Raw genomic sequence first — 17,928 nt, 5'->3', positions numbered from 1 at the left:
GTTCTTCATCAGAGAACGATATGGGAAAAGTTACCCCATTTCCATCCCAGACCTGCAATAATTTGCATTCTAGAGCAGAGTCCAGATTTGCAGTTCTCAGAGGAATACAGGCAAAGCCTGCACCGTGCTACAAAGATCACTGTTTGTCCAAGTCATACACACAGCTGAAGCAGTTTGAAACACAGCAGATACATTCTGTAAGATTTAGCACCTTTGGGATTACAAGGGAATCCCAGGCATCATCAATAAAACTCTTTGCTCCACCATGCGCTTCCCTTAGGCCGGTTTTCAGACATTAGTGGGCAGAAGAGCTCTGATCAGCAATATCCCAGTTATTCCTCCACAAAGTTTCATACCAAAGTGATACTTCTAGAACAACACTTGGAACATCAGCTGCGAAATATTTTAAAGCAACGGCTGGAGTGGAATCCTGGCGCCAGCAAAGACACAACGTCCACCGCCTTTAGTAGGGAAATGATCTCCCAGCCACGCTTGTACACGGTTATTAATTACTGTGCAGTAACGTAACTTGAAGCCCCGTGCCTTTTCTGGTGACATACAGGCACAGGGTGACAGGAGCGTGCCCGTGTGGGTTGACTCACTGTGCTTACTTACAGGCGAGGATGTTGATGTATCTGTTCTTGTGCTTGTTGTCGGGGTGGTTGGAATGCTCTGCAGTGATGTTCATGTCGGCCGTACAGCGCTGCACTTCCTAGGCGTAAAAATTATTTGAATGGAAAATGCATCAGCCCCCAAAATTTAAGCTTTATCTCCTTTTGCAACAGCTTACAGAAATCATGCTTAAAATATCAGTATCTTAAGTGCTGGATTGAACGCGGAGTCCTTCAGTATTGTCCTGTATGACATGGTCTGCACAAACCGAGCCGGGTGAGCTGCCCCGTGGTGCGCGGTTGTGCTCCTCTCCACAGACGTGGTGACAGATGCACTCGGGGCACCCTGGGGGCTGACCGTCCCCCTGACCAGCAGTCCATCCGTCTTCCGGACTGCACCTCCTGTGATGCCCCACTCTGCCCTCTCTTGGGAAGGGAAAACAGAGTCCCTCAAAGGCAAGAGTGGCCACAGCAGTGTAAGAAACTACACTCAAAACCCACTTCAACGGAAGCCTTTGACCGCTGGACAACTCATCTGCTTATAACCTCTCAAAACAGGGTTTCTGACATTTAAGTTTGGCACTGACCTTTTGTTAGTCCTCTGCAGAGAGATGCCTTTTATAAAATATAAATAAAACAGATCTCTGAAGATAACAGCGAGAGCTTTAAATACCACTGCTTGGACACTGATTAACAGCCCGCGATACAGTGAAAAAGATAAAAGGTTGTACCCACGTATATGCACGATTACAAAGCAGAAAGAAGCCAGGCTCGCCAAGGCGTTCCCCAAGCGAGAGATGCAGATTGCTGTCTCGTTGAGGCTGTAGGTTAGATACCCAATTCCCATTGACTTTTTTAGTTCTTAACCTACCCCTTACTGACACTGTCCAACAACAGAATACGGGGCTATCAAAATGGGGCAATGGAGCGTCTGATCCTAGAGAAGAGCAGCTATTCCCCTTGTCCTAGTGAGCCACACACTTCAGAGACTCTTGCAAACAGAATCACTAAAACTCATGTGTGATACCACCTCCGAGATTTTTTTTTTTGGCATCTATTTAACCACAATCTTCCTGAAAAAGCTATCCCCCTTTTTATCACTAACATAAATGTTCTTAGTTTAAAAACAACTTTTTGAAAAATACATCAATATTTGGAGTTTACAAAGTTGTGGAAGAAACGATATTTATTCAAGTCTTTCGCAAGTCCCAGAAATCACACCAAACAGAACCAATTTTCCCCAAGGATATGTGGGGAAGTGCCAAATTACTTTGTACTTCAGGCTTTAAAAATAACAGTATAGAACCTGCCTAAGAGGGAAAGTCATTAGGAGCTCACAGCTGCTACAAAGACCACGAGCTAAGTGACAGAGAAAAATTATCAAGAGAAATGCTATACAAACAGCAGATGTAACAGAGTTCAGCATTATGCAGACATTTCACAAAGGACTTGCATAGCAATTTTGATATCTTCCCCAGCATTTACATTTTAAAAGTGCAAAGTATACTAAAACCTTGAACATTTTATAGCTTTTATATCCACATGACACTCCCAAATAACAATTGCTTCTCTATCCCCCCTCCCCTGCATAGGGAGAAATATGCTACATTCAAGGAGATGAGCTGAGCTGAGACAAAGAGGAATCAAGCAAAACTCTCAGCTGGCCCTAATAGAATTTTCATAGTTCCATTTCTATCACAGAAATAAAAAAACACATTAAAGTGTGCGCTTCCCCTAATTCTGCCTGTCAGCTCCAGTAAGCAAGGGACTTGTGATTACACAACGGGCAGGATCAGTTCAGCCTAAGTCATAACTGGAAAAGCAGCATTACTTACACGTTAGGTTGATTTAATGTAATTTCATTTTACCTTTTTTTTTTTTTTGCATTTAGAAATCATATAACATCACTGCTGTACCATTGGAGGTCGCTCCTAAAAAATAACCCCCCGCTTCTGAAAAGCCTCACGTCAAGCCCTACATCGCTACCAAATTCTTTTCAGAAGTTATTAGCATTGAAACATTTATGCCAAATGCTGTAGAATTTAATACAGATGAATCCAATAAGGTTCTGTGGAGAATACTCTAAAAAGTTATAGAATTTAATAGGGAATTACCTCCCTGCTAAGGAATTTTCTCTGACAGTTTAAATACTACATAGTAAATGTATCACTTTCTATTAAATTCTATAGGATTCTTCCATAAGGGAATTGTTGGTGAGGTTAATCATTTTAATTAACCTTTTTATGTTGATGCTGACTGTTTTCTCCACTGTACATGTTCCCAGCTGGCCCATATAAAGTTAATAGAAGAGGAAGATTAAGCTAAGACGGTGAAAAACACAGCGAGGGAAAAGGTCTGATGCTGTGAGAGCTGATCATCTGCAAATGGCTTTTCTTAACACATAACGTCTAAATGATTCTTAATACTCTGGAAAGCTGCTATAATGGTGGATTCCTATGTATGCACAGTGCGAAAGCAGGGCAAAAGGAGACTGTTCCAGAAAAGCCTCCCCCTTGCCAACGTGCCTCAACTATTTTTGTCTTTTTAAGAATCGACGTAGAACAATAAAAGGCTATTTTGACTTCGGCCCTCCCTCTTGCCCCCCGTCCAGGACACAGCCAACGCTTTGGAACACTGAAGCTGCCCACCAAGAAGGGGCCTGAGGACATCCTCCAGCTCTGTGTGGGCCACTGACAACGTTTGGCTGTGCCACGCGGAGAGATGAGGCTGCAGGCAGAGGGCGGTTATCCACGTTCCCTTACCCTCCTGTGTTCATCCCCCCAAATTCTAGTAGCACGTTACTAGACCACAGGCTCAGCCCACCAGACAGTAAGGCATAAGTTAGCATTCCTTTGTTATTAAAGCCAAGGTGGTTGTCTTTCATCAATGCACAAAATGCTGCAAGAAGACAGGACTAGTTGCAGCCTGTTATCTGTGCCTCTGTTCGGAGTATTATTTGTATTTCTGCCCTTTGGCAGAAGAGGTCAGCCCCGTGTTAATAAACACCACCCTGGAGAAAGTTCCAAAAAGTCAACATCCTAATTATGCCATTTTACCACATTTCTGTATGTTACATATTTACTTTCCCAGCATTTTCTATTGCTGATGCAATGAACAACCCGATTTCTAAATCTCACTGGCTACCAAGTCCTTCATTTGCCTTTAAAACATGGCCATGATTATATTCTTACTACACCTTAAGGCTGCAGGGAGGCCACCAGGTCAGGTCTGATCCCAGGCTGCTCATTGCAGCCTAAACAAACTCCTCTCCAATTAGCACAAAACCGCTACTGGCACCTCGGAGCGGGACAGATAGCGTCCGTAACACCACAGCCGTCATTCATCCACAAACTTCTCGGCTCTAGAGTCTTTTCTTTGGCTTCCCTTAATCCCGCTTAGTCTCTTCCGCCGATTCTAAGGGCAGCTGGCCAGCACACCGCCGCTCTTCATGTTTAACTTTGCAGAACACATTACTGTCCAAAGATGAATGGATACAGGCTCTTATTCTGTCCTTTCAACTTATCATTGACAACCCAAGAAACCAAAGTACATGGTTTCAATTGACCGTTAGTTACTGTAAAAAGTGTTCTAGTCTACGCTATTATGGCTAATTTACCTTTTAATTATATTGTCCATGCTAATGCTAATTGCAATTTGATACACCCAGGTTTAACGACCCGTTTTCATTGCCTTTCTGAAACAAGTTACAGATTAGTTTCTTCTAAACTTCAAAGAATTTCCATTTAAGTGTAAAATCAAACTGCTCCAGCGTCTTGCTGGCAATATTAGGTTCTGAGCAAGAATTTTTGCTACAGTGACTGAGCAGGAACTCGGTCTCTTGATTTGGCCTTACGCAGTGCTGCTGTTGTTTCCCATTACTTGAGTCTGATGTCCTGGCAGGGGCTGAACTGTGAAAGCCTATGAATAGCAATGAGGAGGAATCGTGAACAAAGAAAGGATCCTGACCTGAAGGACTAAATTAGACAAGATCCACAGCTACGTTTTGATATTACTGTGATATTTTTCAGCATGAAAGCAGCTAGTCCATCCATCCCTAAAATCGTTTTTGATCTATTATTTTAATCCCAAATTAGAGAATTCTGTGGTAGTGCTCTTGCTGTTTGTTTTATCACAGCAAACATGAAGACAGCATACCAACAGAGACAGAAGACAGTATTTGAAGATATCCCACAGGAATAGTGTAGATTTTTGCAATAATTTAGCACTAGTATAAACTCTCCGACAGCACTCAAGAGAGAGGTGAGCTGGGGACAGCCTGGAAAGAAGGAGAAAATAAACAAACCGAAAGGACTCAACACAGGAATAACAGTGGGGGAATCATGAACAGAGAGCTAAAAATGCATATAAACGAATGAGAGAGGAGAGGATGGCGGAGGACCGTTTGCTTGCAGTATCCTGCCCTTCATTAGGCAGGGAGGCGTCAGCGTCCGACTGAAGCCTTGGCATTGCCCCTGGGGGGCTACGGCTCCTCTGAGCGGGGCTTCCACGCAGAATCTTTGGGTATGGCTGCGGTACTATGGTTAGTAAGAGAAAGCCCATGTATCTGAACTTCTCTCGCTGCTTCTCTTCAAATTTCTCTCTTCATTCACAATACCATTTTCTTAGGGTAGGTCAAGCGGCGAGATAAGAATGGAGCGCTCCAGGAAGACCCTCTTCTGCAGCAATCCTTCCTCCTCCAGCTCCGCGGTGCTGCTTCCCTTTGGTTTCAGTACAGCAACGCACAGGCTGGGAATACCTCTAATTATGGCAGTTTGGGGCCAGGGTTATAAAACATCTCCCAGTGCAGTAATGTCTGCTAGCAGCATGCTTTTGAAATGGCATCTTTCTACTGCCAAATTCCTCGGTGTAGATGCAGTTGTAAGCATGTGTCTGGTGTAAGCTGTGTCTAATCTGTAAGGGATGCCAGTATAACTACACAGCGTTTTTAGTGTCTCAAGAAATGTGCAGAGGGCAGCGTTCTCTGTCTTCAATGCAGCCCTTCGCTAGAGAATAACATGCTGAGGTCAACGGTTAAAAAGAGCGAGTGACCCCTGCCCCAACCAGCAGCAGCCATGAGAGTAACGTTAGCAACTCCCTGCCACATCACTGAAGATATAGATTTATGTTATTTTCTTACATTTCAGGACATTTAGAAGAAGGTGCCACTGGAGTATAAAGATATTTTCAATTTATGTGATGAGGGAGCTAGACAGCCTGCCTCCAAGTTCAGCCAGCCTGTTCAGACTCCAAATTGGCAATGAATCATTACACTCACACGGCCACGGGCAGGAGAGGTCTGCGGAGATTGCATTCACCCACTCTAATCGCTCCCGCAGCAGCGCTGACCGACCCACTCCAGAATTAGGGAGGAGGGAAATAAAATTGTCTGATCTCAAAAACCCCAATACCGCATTATACCATAAAAATTCACAGTTCGCTTTGGGGATGGAGGGCGATTTCTTGGCTTAGCGTTCCTTTCTTAGAGCAAAAGGACACGGATACTCAAGAAACTTACTGTGTTATTCCAGTAAGCGGCCAGGGGGAGGGAGTGAAAAGCGTTACTGTGGGAGGTGGCACTTCACACTCTTTTTGAAACCAGAATTTGGAGGGCACCCTATATGGTCAGGCTATCAGGGGAACAGAAGATGACAAATGTGACATCAGTTTTTAAAATGAGATCCAGAAGGGATTTCAGGCACTACAGCCCACTCAATCTGACTTCTCTGTGGGGCAAACTGCTAGACGCTGTAATAAATAGCAGAGGTAGTGAACACCTCTAACACACTATGGAGAGGTCCCTGAAGAAGTCCGTAAGGAGTCTGAAAGAGAATAGCATATTGGGATTTCCAAAATGTTTGTGAAAAGGCCTCTCAGAAAACATTACTTAAAAAAACAGATCTGTCTTGGAGCAAAAGGAAAACTCGCCTTGTGTACCAACAGGTTAAAGGTGGGACTCACAGCCCAGGAATTGTCAGCGTTCGGATTTCACCAGTGGGAACTTAAGAGAACCCAATTCCATTCATATATGGACTGCAGAGGAGACAAAGTCTATTCGTGATACAAAATTATTCAGGATAATTAGAACAAAAGCTTTTTGTGAAGGGAAGCAGAACAATCTCGCAATACTGAGTGACTGAGTGATAAAATGGCAAATGAAATTCAATGTTGATAAATGCAAAGTGATGTACTTGGGAAAAACAGCCCTAACTATACATACGTACTGACAGGTTCCCAATTTGCTATTCCCATTCAGTGACGAGACCTTGGGGTCACAGCTGATAGTTTTCTGGAGGTGTCAGCTGAGTGCTCAGTAGTTGTTAAAAAACAAATAGTATGGTAGGAAGGAGGAAAGTAATAGAAAAACAAACAGAAAACACCACTTTGCTCCTGCAGAACTCTGCAGTAAACCCACTCATTAAATACTGTGCACGGTTTTGGCTTTCCCATCTCAAAAGGATACGGTAAAGGAAGAAAAAAAGGTACAGAAGGAACAAGTCATCGTGAGTCTAGAATGGCTTTCTCAACCAAACAAATTAAATAGTTCTTCAGATTTGAAAGCAGATGATTAAGGGGCAGACAGAGTGAGGCAGACAGAATCACGTGAGGCTTTTAAGTGAATAGGGATGTACTTTGTAATGCAAAAACTAGGAGGCACCCAGAGAAGTTATTAGGCATGAGTTAAAAGCAAAAGGAAGTCCGTTCTTGTGGAACAAATTGTAGAATTCATTGCCATGGGATGCCTTGCATGGGATGCAGAAGTCTAAAAGAGTTCAAGAGGCAATTAGAAATTTGTGGAAGATCTATCAAAGACTATTAAACATAATGATGCCAAGAGAATCTCTGGCTAGACAAGGAGCAGATATAATCTCTGGCTCCGGAAGCCTCTCAATCTCTGTTCAGTCTTGCCACTAAACCCTGCCCCAGCACTGCCCTGTAAAAATGTGGTTCCTCACCCTATATGCCATGGCAAGAGGGTGCTGGAGCTGCCCAAGAGCAAGCCAAAAACCTCCTTGAACTTTTTTCAGTATTTGGTTAAACAAATTCCAAGGTGGAATACAGAGTTATATGAGAGAACAGCACTGGCGATGCAGGATTGTGGACTTTATTTTAAAAAGCTATTTGTTGCTCAGTATTAAATTGGGCCTTATATTTCTAGTTTATATCAAAAATTGAAAAATCATAGGACTCAAAGGAAATCTTAACAATTCTGTATATACAAGAAAGCCCAGCTATCACCAGACAATAAAGCTGGCTACTTGCACTATGGTTACCCAAAGGGAATAAGGATTCATTTTGGATCTACTTTCCAAGGAAAGGTTTATGAGTTCGAAGTCCTTTTTTCCTCTGCACATAAATCGCTTCCTGAGCACATTCACAAAATATTTAGCTGTAATTACAGCTCATTTTAAGAGGAGGAGGGAGTATTCACACAATTTACCTTCAAAGGAATCTTCTTCATGTAAAAACCAACTCAATACAACCCACGACACGCTGCCAAAAACACAGGAAGAGACTTACACCAAAAACCAGCAACAAACAAATGGAGAATGTTTACTTTCTACATCGGGCAGAATAGGTGAGTGCGTAGCTTAGTCTTTCCTTCCACAGGCCCCACCATCAAACCTCCTCTCGCAGAAACTTCTGTAGAATTTTCTTGGTCCTTTTCTCATTTAAAAAAAATCCCATGCATTGGCTATCTTTGGGAAGTTCCATTTTGTCATTTTTCAGCATCTCCTTGCCATCCTCTTCTCTCTTCCTTTCAGATGTAAAGAGCAGATTTTTTTTTGTAAAAAGCTCAGATGACTGCAGAACCTAATACCTCTTTTCAGAAGTTCCCCGGGCATGAAGGCACGATAGGCTGTGGTACTTTCCACCCAAGGCTGCAGCCCTGTGACACCGCATTTTCTGCTTCAGCTGGAACCCTGCTGTTTCTCCCCAAAACATTAGCTAAGCCTTCACCCTAGCTGGCAGATACGATTCCAGCACATACGCCATGGCTGGATCTGACTGGACGTGAGAGGTAACACCACTAGCCGCTTCCAATAGCTGCTGTATAAATGTAACCTCAGGCTCCTCTACCCCTCAGCCACTTCTGAAACTGGGATTCTGATCTCTGAGTCAGTTTAGGCACCTGAGAAACATTTTACCCACAGGCTCTGTGAAAAACCCTGGTTTAACTCTTCTGTCCCATCACTGGACAAAAATCAGGCCCACGAGGCGTCAGCAGGGCAGAACATAAGCAATGAAAGGGAGCCGGATGGTTTACCCAGACAGGGATCATCTTGCTCCCAATCCTTCTCTTTGCTCTAGGAGGACATTTCATTTACTCTTTAGGAAGCCGAGTCCTCAGCCACGGAGAAATACACCTGGAGTAGCTATACTGACTTCAAAGGAGACGCTCCAAATTTTAAGCCAGCACAGAGAACAGAATGTGGTGTGTGCAGTGCAGTCGGTGGAGTTTAACTTCCTTTCAGAGGGGACCCCGCGCTCCCCAGAACAGGACTAATTGGCCAAAGCCATCCCTCCGACTGGCTGCCGCGGCCTGGCACACGCGGCAGGGAGCTCCAGGAGGAAGGGAAAAAATAGGGCCATTAAAGCTGTGTTTTTCTTTGCTAAAACACAGGCGGAAGGTGTCCAACATTTGTTAATAGCAGTGATTTTGCGACAGCTGAAGCAAAGCCTGCTTAAAGCCAGACCAAGTTTACAGATGTGTTGCTGATTATTTTGAATAATTAAATGGTGTAAAACCCAGCTGTGATGAATAGCACTGGGGTCGCCATTCATAAATAATTGAGAAGAGTGAGTCGCATTTGATCATCCTGATCAAATTCTACTCCCTGGAGAATAAATGTTTGTCCTGAATACCATCAACATTGTTAAATGCCTCAATATTCCTGCTCAGCCATCCAGCCAGCAGTCAATTGAACTAAATCACTTTAACACCTTACACATTTGCCTTCCTCATGAATACAAAATGTTTCTAACTTACACAACGGTTTTTGGGCATGAGACAAAGCAGCCACTCTTTATAGACAGTAACCAAACAGCAACAATAAATGTTTTAAATGATCCCATTAAAAACAATTCCTGCATACAGTCTTGTCTTTACTGCAGTAAGTGAAGCAGCCGTAGATATTAGGCCACCTATTGTGCTTCATTGCCTTGTTTGTAAGCAGAGCTGCCTCTCTGATCCACATGCATCGCACAAACACACCTCCTTTTGCTGGCGGGGATGCCGGCAGCGCAGTTTCCTGGGGCTCCTCCTGCTTCTCAATACCTCCAAAAGTTCAGCAGTGACTGTGATTACACTGAATGAAATAAATGCCTAAAATCTAGCCAGAGAATCCCAACCTCAGCTTATTAAGGCTTGACTCTGCAGCCCATCCGCACACTGCGGGATGTTTACTGTGCTTGTGCAATACCCGTTTGGTAACCCAGAGGTGGAAAACTGTTTACGCTTCATTGGAATTGCCTCCAATTTATAGCAGATTTAGAGGTCAGAATCTGTCCTAAACAGGTAACAAGATGCAAAGTTTAAAATAGTCTAATTAGGTAAATACTACCAACTAAATCCTGAAGCCTTTCTCCTTGGTTTTACGGGAACCAAACAAGCAATGACTTCAACAGCAATCTTTCCTGGCTGAACAAAGGATGAACAAGGACTCCAGGAACCGACCCATAGTTTGGGTTTTCAGAAAAGACCAAATTCTACTACTCTCACTTATAGTGAGCACTACTTTACTCCTTTTGGGCTACTCAAGAGGTATGTGACTTCTCAGTGTGATTAAGAGGAGCAAATTCTGGGCCAACAAGAGTAAAATAAGCTGCAGATTGTAAGAAAAGCCTGGAGTTAAAACCAACTGCTTTTATCTCCATGTCATTCCTGAGGGACTGCAGGCAGCTTTTCCTATTTAATAAAAACCTAGGAGGGCACCCCCTCACAGGCACCAAATCTGTGACGGATACAAAGCACCTGTAGAGGTCCAGTCCCACATTGCTTGTACCTGGTGGCAAATTGGTATTTCCCTATTTCTTCTGATACATTTGAGCATTGCATTTACCTGACGTGACAACATCACACAGATGTCGCGCTGTCCCTAACTATTAACAGACAATTAACTTTAGGAAAATAACATTTTATTGGTGGATCATTAAATCGTACCTCAAAGTCTTCCGAGAATCCATGCTGGTTATTAGAATACAGCTCACTGATGTGTTTAACAAACTGCTTGACTGGAATTGCTTCCATATCATCTGCAGAAAGAAAGAGAGATCAGAGTTGCTATTTGTTTCACACAAAAAGCTTCAGGAGAGAAAGTCTTCACTCAGTATCACTTAGATCTGAGTTTCCAGGGGCAGAGCTAGTTCAATAATAAGAAATCTCGATGAATCTGGCCCATTTTAAAGTAAACTCTTCATATTATATTTCTAATTCTGTGCACTGCAGTTATGGATACTGATAGTCTATTCCCCATGATGATAATTTACAAAGCCCAATTGAAGTTCAAGGATCATTTAGTTCTTGTTCGCAGTTCGAAGGTGGCTGCGGATGGCACGAAGAGGCCTCCTCTCCTTCCATGTTGCATAAAAAGAAGAGACCCAAAATATGAAAGTACAGTTGACAATTGCCCCCAGTAAGTTTTTACCAGACTGAGCAGAGACACAGGCTTTTCTCCTGAAAGTTATTAACGTTTTCCTTTTTACACAATGATGTACAATCCAAATGGACTTGTCACGAAACTGTCGCTGAGCAAAAGAACAGGCAACGCAACACCCACACTAATTTGAGTTCTCTCTCATGCCAGGCGCTATTCATAACGTTGAATATGTATTCCGCTGGACCATTTGTTCTTGCTCAGCACAGTGCAAATTCCACCCAATATACCAATAAATCACCCACAGACGTTTTTGTAAAAGAAAGAAGTCAAAGGCCTGAATTGAATTAAAGACAAACAAGACTGTTTTGAGCACCTGGGACTCCGGACAGATTCTAATAGAGCTGGGGTGGAGGACGGCTGCCTTATTTCTCTCTCTTTCTCGCTCTCAGAAAAGGCCTGGATGTTGTTATAAGCGCCACTGCAGTTGGTAGAAACACTGTGCTTGCCAAGATTCATTAGTTAATATTTTCAGTCTGGCATTTTGAAAATGTAAATTGCTATACAACTGTGATTAGTTTCAGCATGTGAAATAATCTATTGCCTGATGGCTACTATTGTCTGATTGCATGATTTTATGGCAATACTCTGGTATTTATATATCCCATTTAATATTCTTCTGAAGATCGCATCCAGTTTATGTTTACTTCCAGTAATTCAGTGGTGTATTTTTGCTCCCGTTTAGCAGCCATATGGTTTGGTGCTACAGCTGCATTATAATCTGGATTCTTTTACTTTTATACATCTACATTATGATAGAAAAAATCCAAATATTTCTACAGATACTTAGCAAAATTTAACGATAAATAAATAGATGTGACATTTACTGTATTCAGAGTGAAAGATCTTTGGCAGCTAAAACCTCTAAGCTGTCACATATGCTTTTCTTAGCAAAGGGTAGGAAGATCTGTATGTGTAAATGAGGTTCTACTTTGGCAAGAATTTTATAGATCCCTGACAATCTGATTTCTCTCCATCTGATGGCAGTTAATATTGACCATGTCATTACTTCTCTACTCTTATTTTATCAGGTAACGCTCTAAGGTGGCTTTTTGCGTCTACTGACGTTTTCCGATTTCAATCAACTCTCTTCTATTTTATTTACAAGAGCCAATTGCTAAAGATACGTTTGCAATCTGATCACCTCCCAGTATAGTAATGCTACTTTAATTAACCACATGCTCGTTTACTGAATAATAGAGAATTCAAAACATGATGAGTGTACGCTCATCTTAGCAAAAAGCTGCAGCATGCAGAAATGCTGGCATTTTACAATATTTAAGTGATAACATTTATTCTCTGTAATATTGAGAGCATCATCATCTCATAACGACATTTGTATTAATATTTTTGCAGCCAAGACACTTGAATGGAATGATCTATAGGAACTGCAGTCAATAGCGAGAGTCTGCAAAACAATCTTTCTTCTCCTGAAAAGCAACCCATACATCGTAGATTTCCTTGAAAATAACTTGTGCTATGATAGCAATTTCACATGCTCTCACAAGAAAAGTTCCATAGTTATCATTTGGTCTTTTTTTTCTTGAGTAGTCTAGCTCAACTGAGACCAACCAAGATCAAGGACTCACTGCAGCAGACCAGTCTGTCCAATTTAATTTTGCAGAAGGCAGAATTTAATTTTAATTGTGATCCGTGAGCCAAAAAATACATTAGAGATAACGTGCTCTCTGGTCCATTGAATTCCCACCAATTTCAAGGATGGGTCTGCACCAGAGATCCACGGCAAAATGTGGTTAGTTTTCCTTTCATCATCATCACTGCACGGTGGCAGTACGACTCCTCCGTCATAGCCACTGCTAATTCACTTCTCTGTGGTTCACTATCCTTTATTGTTTCTCCTCCCTTTTTCCTCTTCTGCATTCCCACTTCCGATTCCCTCCAGAAGCCTTAACCCAATGCAGTTTCTTGCCCTGCTTGATAACATGGGCAACAATTAAACGTTAAATAAGTTAAGTAGGGAATACTGTCAACATATGAACTCACTGGGGAGAGGAGGCTTATGTTGTTGAAGCCGCATGAGCGTAACTCGGGAAAACCGTGTTGGAGCACATGCAATTGCTTCATATTAGGAAGAATAAAATCAGAACCCCAAACGTCAGAAACGCAAAAAATCGCTGATGATTTCTAGCTTTCGAAGCGCTGGGATAACACGGCCCTGCTGACTGCGCAGGACGTGGCAGGGCCCGCGCGGCAGCCATGGGGAGGCCGCCCCCCGAGGCACAGGCCGCCCAGGGCAGCTCCCCGGCTGCCGGCCCGGCCTGCCCCTGCCCGTAGCCGCAGGAGAGCAGCTGCACCTACGCTACAGTCTGTTACACTGCCCAATGGAACAGAAACGTGCTAAAGTAATTTGGGCCTGCATTTTTCTGTTCGTGACCTCCGACTCCAAACTGCCAGCCGGGAACACAAATTACTTTAGCTGGGGTATCCGCATGCTTAGCCACGGGCAGCTTGTCAGGCCTCCGGTAAAAGATGTACTAATATACTCTGTACTCTTGAATGAGATCTGCTCTGACATTATCTGAAGATGGCTGTGACCTTCTCCAAGAAAACCAACAGATGTAGCTAGATGCACAGAATATGCTTTTTCCTTGCACTATCGTCAGCCCAAAGGCTTTGGTTAAGCCTTCTTTCCATCTTAAGACAAATAGACTTCGATGACTATAATTCTTTTAGTCGATTGAAGAGATTAATGGAATCCTATAATGGCTAATTAGGAGCTCTCATAGTTCTTCTGCGCATATTCCCTTTTGCACCATATACTTCTTCCCATCCAAAAGGTAGAGTGACATTTGATATTGTCAGTATGATACTTATGTTTTGCAAGACCTATACATCACTCAAAGAGAAGAGGGAAACGTTTTAATAACATACCTTCCCCTCTAACACCGCAGATATAATTACAGTTCTGCCTAGCTTGGGTTTCGCCATCTGTTTTATCAGTGTCAATAAAGTGATTCTGAATTTACACCGCTACAAAATATGAGCTGAATCTGGCACCGTACTAATGTACTCACCCTTTGTGTTATGCAGAGAAAGAAGTAATCTTAGATGGACAGGGGCAAAAGGCTCCAGAACTTTAAAATAATTGTGTGTATATAGAGTTATTACTATGAATAATATAACTGATAATAATATTCTTTGTAATGAGGCACTACTGAAGCTGACGGGTGGGGGTGTGCTCAATTACTGTGCTAGATATTTAACACTTTGGTGGCGTTGCCATCTTCACTGGCTGGTCCAAGACAAACACCTGAGAGGAGTATCAAACCCAAAAAACCGAAGGGGACCACAGTGCAGCTTATTTCCTGCCACAAAGGGAGAATGCCAAGAAGAAAGTCAAGTTTATTTAAAAAGCGATAGGAGAGGAAAACCGTCACTTACATTTTCTAAGAAACGGCAACTGACAAAGCAGAATACTTAATACATTCCTGCAGAAGACAGCCACCTTCAAAAGAAGCCCAAAGTGTATAGGAACAATAAAGTTCAAACGGGGCTACATTTAAAGTTTGGATAATTAGTAATCCTACCAGCAAGGATTTTCCCCTATCTCCCACTTAATAAGCTGCCTTTGTAATGTTAAAGCAATGGGGGCCAATTTCAAAAGAAAAATGGGATATTGTAGCAGAGATGGCATTTTCCACATAATAAGATCTCAGATTCATTTTGATTCATTTATAGCCTGAGAGCTCACTGGATAGTTTAGTGGCATTGGATTGGAATAGATGGGTTTGGGTCAGGAATTAATCCAGAAGGTCAAAACCAAAGTGTTTCCTCATATTACCTTTTCTAGTTTGGAGCTTTGGTGTTTCTGCAGACCAGATGTTTGACACACATGAAGAAGTCTTGGTAAGAAGATGCTCCCAGCTCTTTCATTCTGTTGGTAAATGCTTTCTGGTTTTCAGCTCTTATCTTACCCAGTCTACCAACTCCAATATACTCCTTGTATCTTATGCCTTACTTTTAACGTGAAAGCTTATTCCATTTGTTTGTTAGTCACCGCACTTCAGTCTCTCATTTGCAAAGCCACCTGGATTCATGTGCCATAGCTCTCACGTGGCTTGGCCCATCTGCTCCACCAGCAGCCACTTACTGTGCCGCTCAGCAACCCTGTGCCACCCCTTGCATCTCAGAAGCACCTCCATCAATTCTCAGCGTGCTCTTCACAGCTGGCTTCAGCCAAAGGACGAGGGGATTCTCCCACTCCCTCCTCCCTGCCTGCGGGGCTGAGCGGTGAACTGAATCCGTCTGCTGATCTGACCGATGACTATAAGAAAGGATTAATTGATTTGTGGGGAAGGGGAAGAAGGATTAGTTGTCAGTGGGGTAGATGGGTTGAGCCTACTCATTACCATGAGGTATAGTGAGGTGACATGGAAACCGCCCTTTCTGAAGGCGGCACAAACCTAACCTGGCTTATGACAGTCGTGAAACCGGTGACATTGTTAGTGACATTAATCCTGGAGAATCCACTCTCAATAGCATATCCTCACAGTTCTCATCTTCTGCAAAATAGTTTTCCCGATTGGAAAGAAATATCTACCAGTAGGCTCATAGTGGGACTGGATTTGACCTTTTAACTCACTGAAAAATAACATATCTGACAAATGTTTTCCCATATCCATAGCAAACGAGCACCTTTCTGTTCCCAGCAGCACTCAACCCTGGGATGTCGATTCATCTTCCACCCTCTTATTCTCCACTGCTGGAGAGAACATTGAATGCAATCCCAGGACTTTTTTTTTTTTTTTAAATATTTCTTTTATTGTTAACCACATTCACTGGGGTTCATGGATTTTTATTTTTTACAAAGAGGGTGGAAAAATCCTACAAGCAGCTGGAATACCTAGCATCAATATTTAGGATGCATATTACTTCAAACTGAGTTTAACAGCCATTCTATAAGCTACAACACGTATCAGAGTGAAGGCTGCAGAGCTATAGCAAAAGCTTGCCTTCTCAGGCAGCGCTGCAGCAGAACCATGTGGAGCGCAATTCCAACAGATTCATTCCACAACGAGCAATGGGGCACTCGTAGGATGGATTTAAATAGGGTCTATGCAGCTGTACCACGCAATGTGAGAGCGCACACAACGCACAGTACTCAATGGGGGTGTAAAGCCCAACTATGTCTGTACTCGGTCTGTCTCTAGAAGACTGGCTGATCATAAAGAATATTGCAAGGAATAATAACGCGCCCTCGGGTAAAATTCTGCCCCGGTAGAGATCACTGAAAAACTCCTATCAACTCTGCTGAGGTGAGGTGTTCACCTCTACAGAGAAGCTGAGACAAAAATCACTAAAGCTACAGATTGAGTGTACGCTCCGAAGTGCAGACACTAACAGGGGTCGGAAGCTTCACGGGCAGCTCAAGCTTTGGCCCTGATTGAATCTGAAATGTTTGAGCGGGACAGTCCGCAGCCAGATCCTGCCCTGACTCACGCGAATACTGGACTCCACGAGTAATTCCACACATCAAAAAGGGGGGTACCCAGCTTTCTGCAAACCATTTTAGATTCAATGCATTTGAATTATACACATTTATATAGTCGGAGCCTTTCATTCTTCATTATGCTGGCTTTCCTTGCTGAACTATTTAAAATAAGAACACAACTGAAGCCATCGTGTTTCATTTGGAATAATTAATTTTTCTGACTGATCACATTGTTTGCTGTATAAAAAATGGGCAGAAATACAAGAACAGTTTCATTCGTATAACATGAGTATCAATTAATTTGTAATAAAACAAAGTCATTTTAAACCCCTTAATATTGAGAAGGCGTCTGCTTTCTGTGGAGATCATATCTGCATAAATACTAAAAAGACAACATTGTAGGTTTCTTTCTAGGAGCTCAAACTCCCTGCTGAAACCCTTTAAGGCTGGCATCCTCCTGAAGGCACTGACCTCAGTAATTAAGACAAATTATAAATTAAAATAAATTAAGAAAATAATAAATTACTAAGAGTTGGACACTATTCCTCACGAATGCTCACATTTTTGTAATCACGTGTTTATGAAGTACCGGTTTTAATAAAAACCACCTTTCAACATGAAACGGCACAGAAAACACTTTGAATACATTTTAGAGCCCGGGGTAGGTGGGCACGTTGAGAGAAAACCACAGAAGTCCTTCCAGCAAGATAATTGCTATCTATTTGTTATAATCAAGTCAAATGAACACAAGGGCAGGTTTCTGATAAAGGGGAGACACATGAAAAAGCAGAATATGAAAAATCACCTGTGTGCTATTGTAGCTACATTCATCTCTTGCTTCAAGATTTAATCTACTACAATGCTATTAGCCATGTGTCAGTCAGCAATATAAAGATGTTAATGATAAAATTTTATGTGTGTCAAAATAAGAGCTCAGTTTAAATCTGCCTGTACAAATCTGCCTGTAGATTAGGTTATCGTTAATTATAAATGTAATAGCAATACACTTCTTCCCTTTAAGCAAAAAACCAATTTCAATCCAAGAGAATGAAATAATGTGAATTTTCCCTTAGCGCAGACATTAAACACGATCTTATTTGGTATTGCCTGCTAAGGAACACAATTTTCATCTCACACATTTCCATCCTCAGGTCCCAGTCGTGCCATCAATTACACACATGCCTTACATTTAAGCACATGGAGGTTCAAC

General features: G+C 42.4%; 1 protein-coding gene across 1 annotated transcript in view; it reads right to left on the bottom strand.

The window, feature by feature from the left end:
* PTPRG (protein tyrosine phosphatase receptor type G) overlaps positions 1–17,928 on the bottom strand; it is a gene marked incomplete at its 5' end in the record, with an annotated part of 415,116 nt that overhangs the window by 16,639 nt on the left and 380,549 nt on the right. The window contains 2 exons of the mRNA XM_082487722.1: positions 616–712; positions 10,774–10,865. Of these exons, the coding sequence (XP_082343848.1) occupies positions 616–712; positions 10,774–10,865 (189 nt within the window). The remainder of the gene's footprint in view (positions 1–615; positions 713–10,773; positions 10,866–17,928) is intronic.

Source organism: Vanellus vanellus (assembly GCF_965231255.1).
Source record: "Vanellus vanellus genome assembly, chromosome: 9".
Classification (NCBI taxonomy): Eukaryota; Metazoa; Chordata; class Aves; order Charadriiformes; family Charadriidae; genus Vanellus; species Vanellus vanellus.
Note: the sequence above shows the minus strand (reverse complement) of the source record. Positions and strands in the feature narration are given on the sequence as shown.